The sequence below is a fragment of the Castor canadensis genome, chromosome 14 (genome assembly GCF_047511655.1).
Source record: "Castor canadensis chromosome 14, mCasCan1.hap1v2, whole genome shotgun sequence".
Classification (NCBI taxonomy): Eukaryota; Metazoa; Chordata; class Mammalia; order Rodentia; family Castoridae; genus Castor; species Castor canadensis.
The window spans coordinates 31,579,661-31,599,252 of NC_133399.1; the positions used below are offsets into that span (position 1 = coordinate 31,579,661).

General features: G+C 38.0%; 2 protein-coding genes across 6 annotated transcripts in view; both read right to left on the bottom strand.

The window, feature by feature from the left end:
• Positions 1-1,882: 1,882 nt before the first annotated feature.
• The window catches only part of LOC141410415 (olfactory receptor 7E178-like), a 29,451-nt gene continuing 11,741 nt past the window's right edge, over positions 1,883-19,592 (bottom strand). Inside the window, exons 1-4 of one of the 5 annotated variants that reach the window (XM_074054198.1) lie at positions 9,888-9,927; positions 9,183-9,269; positions 5,681-5,775; positions 1,883-4,463 (exon numbers count right to left, since the gene is read on the bottom strand). In XM_074054198.1, the coding sequence (XP_073910299.1) occupies positions 3,509-4,450 (942 nt within the window). In that variant the 5' untranslated portion in view covers positions 4,451-4,463; positions 5,681-5,775; positions 9,183-9,269; positions 9,888-9,927 and the 3' untranslated portion in view covers positions 1,883-3,508. Of the gene's footprint in view, positions 4,464-5,680; positions 5,776-9,182; positions 9,303-9,887; positions 9,988-19,000; positions 19,159-19,592 lie in introns of those variants that run through there. The other 4 variants (XM_074054200.1, XM_074054199.1, XM_074054201.1 and 1 more) reach the window with 4 other exon arrangements.
• On the bottom strand, positions 14,418-19,120 carry LOC141416785 (olfactory receptor 7E178-like). The gene is given in 3 exon segments (XM_074054203.1): positions 14,418-17,248; positions 17,251-17,757; positions 19,001-19,120. Coding segments are annotated over 2 exon segments (1,089 nt in total). The 5' UTR covers positions 17,521-17,757; positions 19,001-19,120; the 3' UTR covers positions 14,418-16,429.

The following is a 19,592-nucleotide window of genomic DNA, read 5'->3' on the forward strand; positions in this document are numbered from 1 at the left end:
AGGCCTCAGTCTGTCGCGCTGCAGGAACCACTGATTGCCCTATACTGGGATGTTCCTCTACAATCACTATTTCTGTTGACCTGCAGTCTATATCCCCCATTTACAAGCCCTTTGTCTGCTTTCAATATGACCAGAGACTATTGTAAAAATGGTGGCCTGTTCTATGGTGGGTGTCCCTATTAGTCTTGCCACATTCATTTAGCCCAAAGTGGCAGGGACACATTTTATGCCCAAGACAACAAGTTTTATATGAAAATAAGTGACCCTTGGAACTCGAGATGGGTTACAGCAGTAAAGGGAACAGCCTACCCCCATGGGTACAGTAAAATCTCCTGTTGGACATATCTGGATATCTAGGCAGTTAGTCATGGTCCCCCACTCACAAGTACAAATTTCCTCAAACATCCTAGAGGATGAGCAGACCCTCCAAGATCAACTTCCAGGAGGCTCCACAACGACTACCCTCTCATCCTGGATCCAAATTATACAAGCCTCCATACAGGTTCTTAATTCCATCAGCCCTACGAATGTTACCCACTGCTTTCTATGTACCTCCCTCCAATGCCCCTTACTGGTTGCAATCCCCTTCAACTTCTCCAAACCTACTCTCACCTCTATACCAGATACCTCACTATTCCCCACTGCCCTCTATACCTCTCTGGGAACCTAAGCCAGACCAATACCTACTTCCCTTTTGTACTTGTTACTTCACTCAATATTCCACCCTCAAGGTGAGACTACATGGCCTCTGCAGCTTTAATATCCCTGTGACATCACAGATTTTCCCTCCCTCTGGACTATCCTTCTGGTGCAATGGTACTTTATACACCTGTGTGAATACCACCACCCCAGGTCCCTGCCTTTTGGTGGTAATCATCCCTCAGCTCACTCTTTATGGAGAGGCTGAGATTTCCTGGCTCCTTTCACCATGATAAAGAAGGGCTGCTCTCTTGCCTGTCATGGTTGGGATTAGCCTAGCCTCCTCTGTTGCTGCATCGGGGCTAGCAGGGGAAGCTTTGGGCCACAGCCTCATCTCAGCCAGTGACTTCAAGAATTGCCTACAGGTCACTCTTGAATCAACTTCAATTTCTCTAGCCTCTCTTCAATGACAACTTACCTCATTAGCTCAGGTTGCCTTACAAAACTGCAGGGCCCTAGATCTCTTAACTGCTGAGAAAGGAGGCACTTCTTTTTCCTCTGAGAGGAATGTTGTTACTACATTAATGAGTTAGGCCTAGTGGAACAAAATTTTGATACCCTGTCTGACTTAAGAAATCCAACTTTGCAGGACTAAAAATTCCCCTGTCCTAGACTGGACTCAATCCCCTCTGCTTTCTTGGCTACTGCCTTTCCTAGCACCCCTTATTGTTGTTTTTATCCTCCTGAGCTTTCTCCCCTGCATTATGAAAACTTTACAAAATTTTTTACTAGATCACATACCTGTAGCCACCAACCTCCTCCAAGGATATCAACCTCTCCGGTGCCACTGAGGGGACCCCCCCACGCTAACCCCTATGAAGACAACAAACCCTAAGGACCCCACCTGAGAACATGCACTGCCCCCCACCAGCTGCAAGCAGCCAGAGGATCAAACTGCACCCCAATACCCAACCCTCTTCTTCTCCCTCTCTCTTTAAGAAACCAAAAATGGAAGAATGATAAGAACTGCCCCTGGCCACCATTCTGCAGCCTGAGCTACAGCTGTTCTCATCCCTTATAGAACAAAGCCCACTGTCCCTGATCTCCCACCACCTCTCTTTGCCCATCCCTAGCCCTTGCTTTCTCCCAAATGCTATTTAAGGCTAGACCCACCGAGAGAAGCTGCTTTGCCATTTTTTCTTGGCCAGCCTGCTTATGAAACTTTTGGACATGAAATACCTCTCATGAGCCTCCTTTGTGTGCGGTGTGTGGCGTTTTCCTAACACTTTGCAATCTTCCAGTTTTAGAATCTCACAAAGTACCTTTATTCCTCACATTACCACTTTTAGTCAGAGTATTGTTCAAGAATAAAAAAAGCATACTAGTCACATTAGTAAGCATAGTTTATTAGGGATAATTGAACAAGTAGTTATTGAAAGATAGAAGGCATGACCAAATGTTAAATTAAAACAGAATCATAACTCCAAACAGTAGCAAAACACCACTGATGAAGAGGTACAAGGAAAATATTGGACTCATGAGGGCACAGTGACTTTTAGTGTCCTCTACTGAAAGTATATTAAAAAGAGCCAAAAGGGGTGTTGGGTCAGGATATCTAAGGCAGATGAGTAAGTAACCCATCCCCCATGGAGAGCACCATGAGCCCTGTACCCTGAGAAGGAGTTATAAACCTGCATTACTACATCCTGAGGAGGAGATACAGGGTCTTATAAATCTGCCACAGGGCTGATAAACAAAATGCCCTCAAAGTTGTCCCTCCCCACCCCCAATAAGTGGCAAATAGACCAGCTCATCTAAGAGAGCCCATGTGCAAATACATGGCCAATAGAAAAAACCCACCTAACTGACATCCTAACTAGAGTTAAAGTGTCCATTAAAAGCCCCGGCCTCCACCTGTACAGTGAGTTACCAGCTTCCGGGCTCTGCTACACTTCTCTAACTGTAGCCTTTCCTTTCTCTCTAATAAATCCTACTTTATATACCAGATTTGGCTCATCATTCAGCTGCCTCATGAACCAGTTCCCTGGCCTGTGAAGGCAAGGACCCTTGACTCCAGCCTGCAACACTTCGACACTGACATGTAACAGGGGCAAATCAGACTTGTGGATTCCCCTACCACTACCTGGCCATTAAAAATTAATGTTCTGTTCCTTCAGATTTCACCCAGGGGTATGAAGCAGGATAGTTGGATGAGGAGACATATTTATTATTTTTAATAAATATTAAAAGGGCCAGAATCAAACACTGGAAGAGGAAGTAAAAACTGAAAAGTTACAGCAGATATTCCTCCTCCCACCTCCTTTTAGATGTTAAGTTACAAGAATAGGGAGACTATCTGCATCTGCCTTACCCTTTGAGATGTTTAGAAGCTGCAAAGCTCCTTGCATGAGTAGAAGGACAGGAAAATGAAAGGACTTCTAGCAATAGGAAGTCCTAAAATTCACCTATTGTCACCTATTGTTCCTGTTTTGGGTAGACCTAGACCATATCTCCATGTTTTAACACCCACCTTGGGCACCAACCACCTCCTTGTGGTTGGAAATCAAAGGATAAAGAGGAAGAGACCGTGTCCTCACAATGCCTTTTGAGGGCACTCTACCAATGACCCAAACTCCTCAAGAAAGTCCCACTATTTAACAGTTCCACCATCACCCAATAGTGGTACAAACTGTAGACTTTGAGGAATATTCAAGATTTAAGCTACACCAAGACTAATTGTACCAATATTCAGATATGAAGCACAAAGAGTTATAAGACTGTAAGAGCTATAAAAATTATGAGGCCACAGAAGCATGCTTTGTAATTACAGATGTTTTGCAGTTTTTTAATCGACAGATCAAAATATGGACTAGGTACTGATGTTAAGTTTTTTGCTAAGAAGCCTCCCAAGGGCCTTCTTGATATCCCTGTTCCTCAAACTGTAGACAAAGGGGTTCAGCATGGGTGTGACCATTGTATACATCACTGAGGCTATCATAACCTCCCTGTGGGCATGTGAAATAGCAGAACTAAAGTATGCCCCCAGGCCAGTTCCATAAAATAAGCACACAATTGAGAGGTGAGAGCAACAGGTAGAGAAGGCTTTATATTTCCCACTTGTTGATGGGACTCTCAGAATAGTGGAAATAATGCAAGTATAAGAGTAAAGGATCACTGAGATTGGAATGCCACCAAAGACTGCACCAATGAGATAAATTAATATGTTATTGGTAGAGATATTATCACAGGCAAGCTTAATTAGTTGAGGAGGGTCACAGAAGAAATGAGGGATTTCTACATCTGTGCAGAAGGTAAGCTGTGACACTATCAAATAGTGGGACTGCGACTCCAAAAGACTGATGGAATTTGACACCATGACCAGCAAGGCACACAGGTGGGGGTTCATGATTACTGGGTAGTATAAAGGGTGACAGATGGCCACCAATCGGTCATAGGCCATGACAGCCAGCAGTATATTGTCCAAACACCCAAAAAAGAAAAAAAATGACACCTGAGTTAGGCAGCCTGCATAGGTGATGGATTTACTGTGTATCTGGATGTTAACTAGCATTTTGGGGATTGTAGTGCTGCTGAAACCAATGTCAGCCCAGGACAGGTTGGAGAGGAAGAAGTACATGGGGTTGTGGAGGTGGGAGTCAGAGCTGACCATCAGGATGATAAGCAGGTTTCCAAGTACTGTGATCAGGTATATAAGCAGGAATATTCCAAAGAGCATGGACTGCATTTCTGGATCATCAGAGAGTCCCAGGAGGAGGAATTCTAAGACAACTGTTAAATTCTGTGGTTCCATGTAGCTAGGACACCTTGGGAAAAAGAAAAGATTGTTGAAAGAAATGAAGCAGTATAGAGATCATCAATAAAATGTATTTAGAATTCAATCAAATATTCAGACTTAAGCATTGCATTGGTCTTGATAAGTTTTAAACGTGTTCTTCATAGTCTCATGGGTTGTGAGTTTCATCTTCAGTTTGATGGCGTGGGTCTTTTAAGAAATGGAACCTGGGTATTTTTTAAAAAATGAAAAAGTCTTTTCAAAGAACGAAATAGGTCCAGTCTGGACATTGGTACCAGTGGTGGGGGGAAGATAGAAGGAAAGGATGGAGGAAGGTAAGTATGATTGAAATATTATGTGCTTTCCTTTTGCCTACAAATTCCACTAATTGTTTCTGTTACTTTCTGCTTGAAAGATCATATAATACTATAACTTTTGATTTTATGAGAGTACCTATGAGTTCTGTTAAAAAAATTGACCTATTTATTTCTGGCAGATTAGTGGCAATCTTTTACGTTTTTCTGGTAGTGGTAAGGTATGGAGATATCTTATTATGCAATGGTTATTTATTATGAACTCTATTTGAAAGAGAGGCTTTTTTTAAATCTAAAAAACTGACATAAATGAACTACACACCAATGTGTGTTCATTTCAGCTCATTTGTAGAGACTACTTTATTCAGAATTCTAAGTTTCTAAAAAGGAAAGGGTAACAGCTTGATTTTATAAATTGAATTTATAAAAAATCCTGGAGAATGTCAAAATGCAAATGTACTATGTTGAGATTTAGACTTGAATATTTTGACCAATAAAGGGACAATATTTAAAAAAAAAGAAAAAGAAATATTCTGTGCTTATGTATAGAAATGGAAAGATGAGACCTGTTGAAACTATTCTAAGAATGGGGGAAAGGGGGATAAAGGAGAATGATGGTGGGGGAGATGAATTTAACTGAGCTATATTGTAAGCATTTCTGAAAAATGTCACAATGTACCTCCAGTAAAACAATAATATGATGAAGAAGAAGAAAAGAAGAAGCAGAAAGAAGAAAAGGAGAAGGAGAAGAAGAAATGGAATCTAGAAACTGAGTGTAGTTCCGTGGTGAGCACCTGCCCAGCACACGCAAAGGACATGAGTTTAACTCCCAGAACAGAAAGAGAAAGCAGAGGGGAGAAGAAAGAGAGAGAGAGAGAGAGAGAGAGAGAGAGAGAGAGAGAGAGAGAGAGAGAGAGAATTTCATTTGGACTACCTTAAGAACTTTTCAACTCAATCCTTTCTCATTGCAGAACTTCATTTCCCTAATGTCAGCTACTGGAATTTAGGCACTTCAGGTCATCATTTCTCCTGGTAGAGAAAATGTGATTTCATATCACAGTGAAACCCAGTAATATGTACTACTAACATGCATTAATAAATTATAATTTCTAAATGATTTTATTTGAGAAAGAGTGCAAAAGGGAAAGGGCAGAAAACACTACTAAAAACACATGAATAGTTTGTTCATCCATAAAGTGGATATATTGATTGAATCTGATGAGAGTAACAAAATATGTCACCCTAATATGTGTCAATATGGCATATTTTGAAGTGAAGGCAATTGATAAGAAACATAAAAGAAGCTATCTGCCTTCCTATTTATCTAAAAGCAAGACATAAATTTGTAAAGGTTTCCTTCTCCCATTTCTACCAGCAAGGGAAGGAGGACTAAATCACTGAAAATAACTAGACATTTCTCATGTCATGTCAGTGAAAATACATGCCCCAGGGTTTTATACAACAAACCTTGTTGAAACCAGCTCTTATAGACAATTAATCCCCAAATACAGTCATCTTCCCTGAATTTGCCACACCTAGACACTTAAAATATTTTACTTTTACCTAGTACCTTTTAAAATGTATCCCTTTTATCAAAAATATGATATAACAATAACACTTTCCCTCTTAATTTTTTCAGACAGGGTCTTACTATGCAGCTCAGGGTAACCTCAAAGTTGCAATTCTCCTGCCTCAGCTCCTAGAATGCCAGGATGAAAGTGAGCAACAACACACCCACCTCAGAATTCACATTTATTATAGGTATATCTTGAAAATCTTTTTGCTATCTCTAAATGATTTTCACTCCCTGCACTTTAGTTATTCAAAGGAAAACATTATCAGGAGTCTAGAAGGAGTGATTTTCTTCCAAATTTTCCATATGATTAGAATTGATTTATATCCATGAGGAATTTATTTTAAAATTATCAATTTTCTATCATACTACAGTACTATTTCCTGAAGTACATCTTCATTTACATCCTTCTGTAAAGTACAAATCAATATTTCTAACACTACATTATGCATACCACTGCCTAATGAATTAATTGAATTTTATTATTTCAATTTATGAAAGCATTCCTAAGAAAATTTTTATGTCACTCTACATATTACAAGTAAGAATCTCTATAAGTTATGTTTATGACAGCAATTTCACTTATGAAATTTAAAACATTACATTCTCCTATTAAAATACTATACATGTTTTCCCAAAAGAAAAAAATCCCAATATCAAATAAATGATCTTATCTTAAAGGTACAGAATTAAAATATTGCTGAAGTCAGGCAATCATGGATTTCCCACAAGATATCTACATGGAAATTAGTGTCTTTTATAGAAAATACAGCAATATATAATTCTCTTTTTTTGAGGAACATACAGCTATTAGATAACCCTATAATGAACAATATTTATGGAAATAACATTGATGGAACAAGGTACAAGTTTGAAATTATTGTCATGTTATATTTTTGAATGCAGGATCTTTCTATGTAGCCCAGATTGGACTCAAAGCTGGGATTTACCTGCCTCAGTGTCCCTAGTGCCTGGATTAGAAGCAGGTAACACAACACCAGGTATTAAAACATGCCTTTTTATGAGAATTTGAATCACTGTTATTTGAGATGAGGTCTCATTTTGTGAACTTACCTTGCTTGAACTCCTGAGCTCAACTGGTCCTCCTGCTTTAGCCCCTGAGTTGCCAGCTCTAGGGATATGTGTTACCTCATCAAACCTGAATCACTGCTGAAATTGTAGGTTTATTGATGAAATACAATCACAAGAATGTTGTAATAATCTTTCATTCTATTTCACCACAGAGAGAAAATCATCATGCCCCAGGGACCTTCTTCATGGAATGAGTGAAAATTCTAAAATGTGTATGTCTCCATGATATTTACTTCCCTTTCTCTTTTGCACTCTCTTTTTAATTTTATGACTATCATCACAATTTCTATACTTGAATATTGTAGGTTCTAGTAAATGGAAAATGGAGGTCCCATGGAAAGTCTGTGCCATGGGTAGTAAGTAGTTATAGGTACAGAGCTGGGAAGAAAGAAAAGATGGGAAAGTCAAATGTATATAAATGCCATATTGTACATGTTCTGTGCCTGTGCTAGTCAATATTTGGGGATATTTTCCAGTTCTTGGGGTAGAAGATCTTATTATATAGCTAAGATAGGCCTAGAACTCATTTTTTTTGTTTAGTCCTGTTTCTCCAGACAAGGTCTCACTATGTAGCTTAGCTTAAGCAGAATTCACAATCCACCTGCCTCAGCCTCCCGAGTACTGGGAATACAGGCATACCCCACCATGCCCAGTATTTACCAAATATCTCAGATTGCTCTTGTTGAAGAAACAGAAGTAAAATACAAATTATTTCTCTTCAGGCATTAAGAATCTGTTTCTTGGATGGGGAGGAGGAATTAGTTAAGGCAGACTAGTATAACACTAATACAGAATTTGATCAAAGTACGTTATATGCATGTTATAAATATCATCAGGAAATCCCTTTGCACAATTAATTTACACTAATAATTTTTTAAAATCTACTTTTGGCCAGACTTGGTGGCTTATAGTTGTAATCCCATCAGTTCAGAGAGCGAAACAACAGGATTGTGAATTCAAGTCTAGCTTAGGCTACATAGTGAACAACTGTCTCAGAAAAAAAAAGCTAAACAAAAGAAATCTACTCATAGAAAGGGTAAAATAAAATGATTGGGATAAGGATATACCTCAAAGATAGAGCACTTGCCAAGCAAGTATGGAGCCCTAATTTGATATCCAGCTGTGAAAATAACAAAACAGCAGTAGCAGCAACAACAAAATAAATAGTAAGTAATAAAAATAACTGATCTTGTCAAAACTTCAGCTGACAGAGTGTTTTAGTTGAAGGCTATGTCACTTAGCTTTGTTAAAACATAATGCCAATAATACCTAAAATTTACTTTCTTCTCCTAAATAAATCTATCACGTATTTAGTCATATATTCTGTACCATGATTTTCAACTCTTACTTATTGCAGTTGTATCAATCAGACACAACTGAGATGACAACGTTGAGACTCACAAATACTAAGACTTTGCCCAGTGTCACACAGAAAACACAGAACATACAAGATTCAAATTAACCAATTGGTCTTCGAGATCCATGCAAAGAACTTGTTCACTATTTCCCTATACTTGATAGGGTTTAAGTTAAGGTAAATTCCAAATTTCTTAAGGTACACCAGTAACTCTTTTTGCTAAGAATGGAATCCAACACCATGGCTTTGTGCACCCTGCCCAGAGATGGACAGGGAATAAATTAAGGCATGAAGGTGGCAGTGAGCAGTGAAGGTAAAATCCAGGAACAAGGGCAAGAGTCAGTTGTGTCCTGAATTATCATGTGTCAACACTGTCTGTGCTTCCCACTGTGATTTCAGCCATGCTTCCTGTACCTGACAGAGTATGGGCTCTACTTCTCTTCACTGTGATCTAGCAGAAACCCAAAGGGAAGAGCAAGCACAGTGATCAGGAGGCTCTGCCTATGGAAATAGGAAGAGAAATATCAGGTTTGGATTGCAGGAGAGAATAATATGAGGTGCTCTGTGGAGGGAGGCTGTCTAGATTCAAACATGGCTTCATAGCACTATACTCCAGAACACAGTAAAAATAATACTAAAATGCTATGTTCCTATTCTGAAGCACGATATGATGATAATGAACATTACCTTCCTTTCTTTACTATGGGGAGAACAAAATGTAGATAAAAGGTAACTTTTATGCAGAGAAAAGGTAACAAGCTCCATGAAAAAATTGGATGCCCCAGGTAAAGGTACTTAATACCATGGTTACTGTCATCATTATCATTGCCATCTTTTTATGACAATTTCAGTGTTTCAGGGACAGTTTAGAATCACCTTCCTGCTTTGATGGGAGCGATAACTAGAGAAGCTTGAACCAGTACTTGAGAACAACTGAACTGTACATGAGACTTCTTACACCTAAACTATAACTAAGAATATAAACTTCAAAGTCTCTGAGTTAAACCTTACATACTGGTTCCCTCCCATATGGCTATCCCAACTATCTTGCTGCTATTGATGATGAAGAAGCATTATATCTCAGTCCCTCTTACATCTAGTGTCTCCCTTAGCACTTACGGGGCTGAACTGCATCATTGTTGGGGCATTACCCAATGGTAGGATCTGATGACATTCCTGTGCTTGATGTTTGATGATGGTCCAGGTTCCATCCTTGGGACTGACAGGAAGACAGAAGCAGACATTAAAATACAAATCAGAACCTTCTCCCGCAGCAGATGAAACTTGGAAGTGGAGAAACAGGTACAGTGTAAACTGGGATAGAACTGACAAACTATAGGTCTGGAATGCAGAATAGGTATTTATAATTGTCTATCCTTGTGGCTCAATTCAGGGCTGATAATTAGTCAATTTAGTCCACATATCCTAATCTCTAAGGACATTATAGTCATAATGGAGAAAGAAAGGGAGCAAACGAATGTACTAGGAATGGTCTGGCCATTCCTGTCTCAGGAAGCTCAAGTGTATGCTTCTGCCTTCCAAGTTGTATGGATCTAATGAAATCCAAACACTTACTGTTTTCAATTAGAGAAACAATATTTTACTTGGATAACTGTAAATCCATTGATTTGTAATTAGGTAATTTTAAGAATCAAGTATTCTGTATGAAGAATCTGATACTACTTCCATTTTATTAGTTAAGGAGTATGTCTCATATCTAATAAGGGTACAGAGAATATATATATATATATATGTATATATATATATACATTTATACTGTGTAATATTACTCAGTCATAATGGAAATTATGTCATTTGTAGAAAAGTGTATGGAACTGGAGGTCATCATGCTGAGCAAGATAAGTCAAGCTCAAAAGGCCAAATATCACATATTCTCACTGATTTGTGGAACCTACACCCAAACTTACACCCAAAATAATGATGATGATAATAATAATAAGAATGGGACATGAATGTATATAGGAGACTATCTAGGAGAGTGATCAGCAGGAGGGGGAGTGAAGAAAGGAAAGGATACAGAGGAGTGAAGAGGATCAAAGAACACTACATATATACATATGAAGAATATATAATGAAATCCACCAAACACTGAAAAGGGTGGGAGGAAAAATGGGGAGGAAAGGAAATATAATACAGAGGGTATGTTCAAGGTACACTGTATGCATGTATGGAATTATCACAGTGGAATCCCCTCATATTATTAGTGAATGCTAATTCAAAAATAAAACAAATGTGAAAAAAGAATAATGTTCTGAGACATGAAAATTATATGAAATTCAAATGTCAGTGCTCATAAATCATTTTATTAGAATGCCCTACTCCCCCCAAAAAAGACGTATGTCCAATATTTCTTTCATTAGCCCTGTGTTCAGGTTTTGTATTTTATGTGCTGGAGCTGTGTGATTTTCATTATTTTGAATGATATTCCAGGTTAAGTTTCATCATCAAATTGATGTATACTCTTACAGTGGGCAACTATTTATTTTGACACACTTATCTGGAAACTTGATAGGTTGCTTAAATAATTCAGGGAGTCTTACAGCTATCCACCTTCAAAATGTACAACAGGTGAGATGGGAATGTACCATGGGGTTAAAATTTGATTAGTTTCTATTATTATTATCTTCACCATCATTATTATTTAGGATTCATCAGTTTGAGAGATTGCCTCCCATCAGGCAGCTGACAACATGATAGCTGGCTTCCATCCAGTAAGAGAATAGGAGAGAGCTGACAATAGGAAAGCTGGGTGTTTCACCCCAGTATTAATTTTGGAAAGGACATTCTTTTTTTTTTGGGTAAAATTGGAAATTATCATGTTAACTAAAATAAGCCAGTACCATAATAACAATGATTGGAAGATTTTGGAAGTTATGGGGAGGAAAAGTAAGTCATAAAAATAAAAGAGGAACTACTGGAAGCTAGAAGTGAATGTGTGAGGGGATTCAGAAAGAGTAATAGAGGGGGTGAGCATGATCAAAGTATGTTAATATACGTGTATGGAAATGTTACAAGGAAATCCTTTGATTTGTATAATTAATAGACACTAATGAATTGTTGAAAGAGATGTTTTCCAGCAGTACCTAAACCTTCACAGCACCATTTTCAATCAATTTAATCTGGAGAGGAACTCTCACATGGAATGTTTTGCTGTTTTGGGTACGTATTGGATTCTGCTATGGTGTTCCTGAACATTTCCTCAAAATTCTTCTAGTTTCTCTTCCATGAGCAGATTACCTCCAATAATGTCAGGACAAACCAAACCCATTCAATGCCAGGATCCAACAAATTTCCCTGGAGGCTTGTGAATCCTGCTCAGCTAGAAGTGTTTGAGTCTCCTAAATATGTTTTCTTCAGAATCTCTACATTTGGACTCTTCAAGTCTTTAATAAAATGTGCTCTTGGCACACTATACAGTGGAATAAAATGGACTCTATTTAAATTATGTTCTGTTGCATCTTCTACAACTTATTGTTGCAGGCCTTCTGGCTTGGAGATCTCTAAGTAACTCACGGATTGAGTTCTCATTCACTGATATGAAGGAAACTTGGATCATGGACTGGATATGGAAGACAATAACAAATAATAAATGGCAGATGAAATGATGATAGTAAAATGATAATGTAGGCAGATGAAACCAATAAAAACACAGGAGTACACATAAAGTTTAGGAAAGGAGAGGTGAGGGTTATGACAGTTTAGAATGTTTGGGCAGTACAGGAAATACAATCTTGAAAAAGGTCATTTATGTTGTGAAAAGTGTATCAGAAACTCTCACTGCCAAACTGAATCTAAATAGGATGGCACATGAAAATCAGACAGTTGTATTTATGATTGACTTTTTTGTGCCTTTTTCAATTCCCCCTCCCATAGTGAGTTTTCTTGAAGGAAACAGAGAGATTAACAGTTTCTTGTATTCTCTATTTTAGATGTCCAATTAAGAAATTTCTCATTTTTTTATCTCTTTGTCTTTTGGGGGAGAAGATTTGAAAGATTTTGTTCGTCTCTGTGGATGTGATGACATCATTTGATAGTTTTGGGGAATTAGTCATAGGCTACACAACTTCTCCCTCTTTGAATATAATGTGCTATCTTTTAGTATTTTTTATTCATTTATTCATATGTGCATACATTGTTTGTGCCATTTCTCCCCCCCTGCCCCCTGCCCCCTCCCTCTCACCCCATATACCCCTCTTGCTTCCAGGCAGAACCTGTTCTGCCCTTTATTTATTTTTATGGAACTATAGACTGAAATCAGGGCCTCATGCTTGCTAGGCAAGAGCTCTACCACTTCAGCCACATCTGTAGTCCTTTTGCTTTGAGTTTGTTTTTCTGATAGGGTCTGGATCTAACTTTGCCCAGGCTGGCCATAAACAGCAATCTTCTTACACTTCCTCCCAAGTAGCACAGGCAGTAACATGTTTGACTTTTTTGTTGTTATTTGAGAATTTATAAGCTCATCTTTTATTCTATAACCTTTAATTTTGCACATACTATTAAAGGGATATAAATCCATCTTACTGAACATGTGTTAGAAAAAAAGTATACATCTCTCTTTTCTGTAGCTTAATCTATTCTTTTTACAAAATAGTTTCATTATACTTTCATACATGCATACAAGGTACACTGACCATGTTTATCCCCAACATTCTCTCATCTTGCTCCCACACCAAACTCATCCCCTACCCTAAATAGACCCCTTTCAAACATTCAAGTATTTTTTCATTTTTATATCTATATTTCTTATATGACAACATGCCATATTTTTCACTTTGTCTGGCTTATTTCATTGTAAAATTATGATCTGTAGTTCTATCCATTTTCCTACAAATTATCTATTTCATACTTCTTTATGGCTTAATATACAACATTATGTATAAATACAACAATTTCTGTATCCATTCATCCCTTTTTGGACATACATGCTGACTCTATAACATGGCTATTGTGAATTATCCCACAATGAACATGGGTTATATATTTATGCTCTTAGAAGTACATAGAGAACTTAATATACTCATAAGATCTAGTGGTCCAAGGAAAAGAAAAATGTCAGGCACAGGGATTAAAACATTTTTATTTTTCTGGTAAGGTGGTATGTAATTTACTCAATATTATTCAAAGTAAAGATATGCCTAGGCTGTGACTTTATTGTGCTAGATTTTGATAGGCCCAAGTTTAGATATTTCAACTGAAGTATTTTAGTTCAGAGATAATATGCATTCATTAGAAACTGTACTTTGAATTTTGTTCTTTGTTCAAGCTAGCAACATTATTAGTTATTAATGTTGTGGTGCAACATTATCTTTAGATCCTAAGCAGTGGCAGTAAACAGCAGCTCCCAGTCAGCCATGTCACCACAGGGTAATGGATACTCTACAGTGTACAGTGTTGCTAAGCCATGATGTTCAGTAGGGCAAGTGCATCAAATGCATTTTGCGCTATATTTTCAACTTACTTAACATGAGCTCATCAGGACATACCCCTATTGATATCAAGGAACATCTGAATGACAAAGATGTTAAGTCCCTGCCCTTAACTTGTTCAAGATCTCATTTACAAAAAGACTAAGTAGTATAGAGGAAATCGATTAAAGCAGACTTGGAAGGGCTGGCAAAGTGGCTCAAGAGGTAGAGCCCCTGCCTAGCAAGCATGAGGTACTGAGTTCAAACCCCAGTGCTGCCAAAAAATAAGAAGTGGATATTAATTATTAAAGTTGTCAGTAAAATTGGTAGGTCATTTAGCTTAGTTAGTAAAAGACAAAGTAAATTGTACTAGTTATTGGACATTTTTTCAAAGAACCAAAATTACTACGTCAGAACCTCTGTGCACCATCCCTACAGAACAGGTGGATAGGTACTTGGGGACATGAGTATGTATCACAATATTGAAGAGCCTAAGGAAAGACTGAGCATGACAAATGATACAGAAATGTAGTTACACAGTGAAATCCTAATGAGGCTGGCATGACTGAAAAAAAAGAGCTCCCCTTACCATTGGACATAGTCTCTTGCTGTCCTTGAGAAATGAAAAAGAAGACAATACTACATTTATTTGTATGAAATTGAGTGACTTAATGTATCACTTAATGTATTTGGCATGATTACAGCCAAATACTAATTGAAAATAGGATATCATCAACTGTAACCTCAACTGTATCCCCCTGAACTGAGAGGAAACATTACAACTTCTTTTTTTCATTTCTTTATTTCTTTGTTATTGTTCTGCTGGGGGTACATTATGACATTTACAAAAGTTCCTGAAATATATCAAGTATACCGCACTTGAATTCATCCCCTCCAGAATCCTTTATCTCTCACTCTGCACGTTCCTGGAACAGTTTCAACAGGTATCATTTTTCCATTTAAATACATTGTACACAGTATTTGAACTATATTCATCCTCCCATCCCCTTTCCCCAGGTATAAAGTATGGAGGAAGAATGTGAATGAAGAAGTATTAACAGGAATGTTGAGAAAAATCACATTACCAATTGCTAGGGCTTGTTACTAGCTCTTTCACCTATTCTACTTTGTGAGCTCTGATTGCTCTAAGACCTTCTGCATCTGAGCAGAAAAAAAAATTGAGGCATACTAGTCATTTTTCAATGAACATTTAGACAAGAATCCATAATCCTTCTCCATAACTGCACATCAGACCACATGAGATGATTTTTTAACTCATCATGCTCTTGACAAGTCCCATCCTGACTACATCTGAATCCTGGTGCTAGGAAAATGCATGAAGCTTTTTACAGCTCCTGTGTGCTTCCTATATGAGGTCAATGTTAAAAGACAGTGACATTCAGCATCGCATATAACTTGCATTAACAAGTTTGAATGATGGGGCTAGAGGTGTGACTCACTCAGTAAAGCACCTGCCTAGCAAGCATGAAGCCTTGAGTTCAACCTTCAGTAATACCAGTAAATAAATAAATTTGAATGATGCTGAAATTGTATAGAAAAAAAGACATGTACTGGAGTTGAGAATTGTATGCATAGTTTATTTACTTATTCATTTGTCTTATTAGCTGATATTAATTGTACAAAAGGGTTTCACTGTGATATGTCCATACATGAATTTTATGCATATTTTAAAGAGTTGTGCACTTCTCAAGATGCCTGAGTTATGAATGACAAATACAAAACACCTTTTACATTTTATACGTTCAATTGTGCAGTAGTTTTGACACATGCACGATCCCAGAATTTTCCCGTTTCATTAAATGTGTTCCTGTATTAACTTTCCATTGCTGTAAAAATATGCCTGAGATAAGCAATTTATAAGGAGGAAAAGGCTAGGTATAGGTCACAATTTCAGAGAGTTCTGTCCAGAGTTAGTTGGCCCAGTTGTTTTGGGGTGTGTAATGTGATAGTACATCAATGGCAGGGAGAAAGTAGCAAAGGAGACCTGTTCACTTCATGGCACCTGAAAAGCAAAGGAGAAAAAGGAAGAGGCCAGGGTCCCATAATCCCCTCTGAGGGCACTCGATCAGCAACCCAAATTCTTCCAACAAGACCCCACCTTCTAAAGGTTCTACTACGCCCTAATAGTGGCACTGGCTGTAGATCAAGCCTTAAATACATGGAACTTTAGGAGAAATAAGATCCAAACTATACCAGGGCTAAATGAATCAATGTTCAGATATGAAGCATCAAAGTAATAAAAAGTTTAAGACCTACAAAAACCTGTTTGGCCAAAGAGGCCTGGTTTTCAATTCTAGATGCTTCGATTTCCATCTTTTCTAATCCACAGACCAAAAATATGTGGCCCATGTATTCATGATAAGCTGTTTTGCTGAGAAGCCTCCAAAGGGCCTGCTTGATGTCCTTGTTCCTCAAACTGTAGACAAAGGGGTTCAGCATGAGTGTGACCATGATGTACATCATTGAAGCTATCATAATCTTCCTAGGGGCATTTGAGACCACTGAACTGAAATATTCTCCCATGCCTGTTCCATAAAATAAACATACAACTGACAGGTGAGAGCCACAAGTGGAAAAGGCTTTATACTTCCCACTTGTTGATGGGACTCTCAGAATGGAGGAAACAATTCTTATATAAGAGTAAAAAATTCCTGAGACAGGAACACCACCAAAGATTGCACCAATAACATAGATTAATATGCTATTTGTAGAGATATAATCACAAGCAAGCTTAAAGAGTTGAGGAAGGTCACAGAAGAAATGAGGAATTTCCACATCTGTGCAGAAGGTAAGCTGTGATACCATCAAGCAGTGCATGAGGGAGTCCAAAAGACTGATGAAAAATGACACCAGAAACAACCAGCCACAAAGGTAGGGGTTCATGATGACTGGATAGTGTAAAGGGTGACAAATGGCCACTACTTGGTCATAAGCCATCAAGGACAAGACTATACTGTCCAAGCAACCAAAAAGAGAGAAACAGGACACCTGAGTGAGGCAGTCTGCATAGGTGATAGATTTTGGGTGTGTGTGTGTACATTCACCAGTATTGTGGGGATTATACTGCTACTGAAGCCAATGTCAGCCAAGGACAGGTTGGAATGGAAGAAGTACATGGGAGTGTGGAGATGCGAGTCAGAGCTGATGGCCAAGATGATGAGCAGATTTCCAAGCAAGGTTATCAGGTACATAGGAAGGAATATCCCAAAGAAGAGGGGCTGCAATTCTGGATCATCTGAGAGACCCAGGAGTTGGAATTCCAAGATACCTGTCAGATTCTGTGGTTCCATGTAGCACAGACACATTTTGGTATATGATTAAAGGCTGGAATAAGGCAAAGAAGCATAAAGAGACCCATTATTATATGTATGTTGTGAATTTAAGCACCTCATAGTTAAGGTTGTGAAAGATATACACATTACACTTACCATTATTTCTTTAGTGATGGCAAATACATTCTTCTTAGCATTCTTTCTGAATTGTTTCTGTTACCTTCACCCATTTCTATATACCTCCACTTTAGAAACACTAAAACGAATAATCTAAAGGAGCAAGGATATTCAGAGATTTTTTAAAAAAAACTCTAAACAAGTACTGGGGATGTGGCTCATTGGTATACCACTTGTCTAGCATGAATGAAGTCTTGGATTTGATCCCTAATACTGAAACAAAAATCCATAAACACACTAACATATTAGTCTCTTCCTTTGAGTGTTCCAATTAAATAAAACAGTTAAACAGTTGATTTTACTTGATTTTATTCAAACAAGGTTCAATAAATTTCCTTGTAGGCTATTTATAAACATCTTTTAAGAACTATGCAACACACCTGTAAGTGTGACTCAAGTGTTAGAGTGCCTGACTAGCAATCAAACCCAAATACCACAATAAATAAATAAATAAACTGTAGTAAAGAACCTGACTGATTATCTTTTGATGTTTGTTTTCTGCTTTTAAGCCTCATTCTTTCTCCTTCCCCCAACATCTGGGCAAGCTGATAAGAAACCTCAGAGTTTCCTCCTTCAGAGGCAGCAGTAGACAATCCAGAGAAGATCATATTCACAAGTAGAAACTTCCATACCCTAAACACAGTGAAAACCACAAGCCAGCACTTTCCTTGACTACACATGTGTTACCAGCTTAGTATAGCTTCTATGAACTTCATAGACAGGAATGTTTTTCTATGAAAAATAAAACCTTTTATACTTTTGTTTGGCTTTGTCAGTTTTTACATACAAGCCAAATTTTGGGTGGTAGTCCACCCTGTTCCAGCAGCATTCACTATAGGCAGAGCACTGCACCAGTGACCACCATGACCAACAGTCTGGTTTGCTGACTGGCTGTACTGTCTGGTGGATGTCTTGCATTTTGAACTCTTGGCTCCTGGTTAAGTTTGTGCTTTGGGCTATGCTCTGTTAAATTTATTGACTCCTGGGATTCTCTTTAACAGACCTAAATAACCTAATTTTAACTACTTGGCATTATTCTGAACTGGACCCATCTTTTCTAGGAGCACAGGTATGACATTAACTTGATGGCACCTTTTTCTGACAATATTCATTTGGAACACTCATTTAGGATTCAAACGCTCACAACAGTTGTCTCTTCTTTATTTTCATTTTATGAAAAATTTCCCCATCGTTAGTATAATATCACAATTCCTACTACAGGAATAATGGTAGGTCCTATAGAAAATTCATGACACAAACACAAACATTTTTCTTATGAATATTTCTGAGCAATAAACTTCTATACACATGACACTTACGAAGTATTCTTACTTACCAATTCAACTCAACCAGGCATTTCTCTTTCCTGATCATTTCAAAGAGTTGGTCATATGGGTATGTGCCTATTGTTCCAATGGCTTGAGAAAGTGAGGCAGGAAAATTGATTGAGCTCAGAAATTTAATACCAGCATGGGCGAAACAGTGAGACCACATCTTGAAAAACAATGACAACAAAAAATTAACCTCGCTGGAAATGTAGCTCAGTAATAGAGCCCTTGCCTACCATATGTAAGGGTCTTGGTTCAATCCCCAGCACCAAAAACAAAAGAGTGAATAAGAAGGAAACAACCAAGTCTCACTCATTTCTCTAGTCATATGGATATCTCAGAAAGGAATGAAAGCACAGGCAATTATATAACAATCATACTGCTTATGCTCTGTTTCTGTCACCTAATAACAAATGAGCAATACTGAACACAGATTTTGTTTGGTTTGGTTGTCTATGCTGCATCAACCATACCATAAAGTATAAGGGATCAGAAATGAATGAGATTGGTCTGTTTCCTCCAGGTATTCTACCTTGAGTTACCTGGAGAAAGAAGCTTGGGTTGACCACCCAGAGTACTGTCTAGGTGCCCTGTAAATGG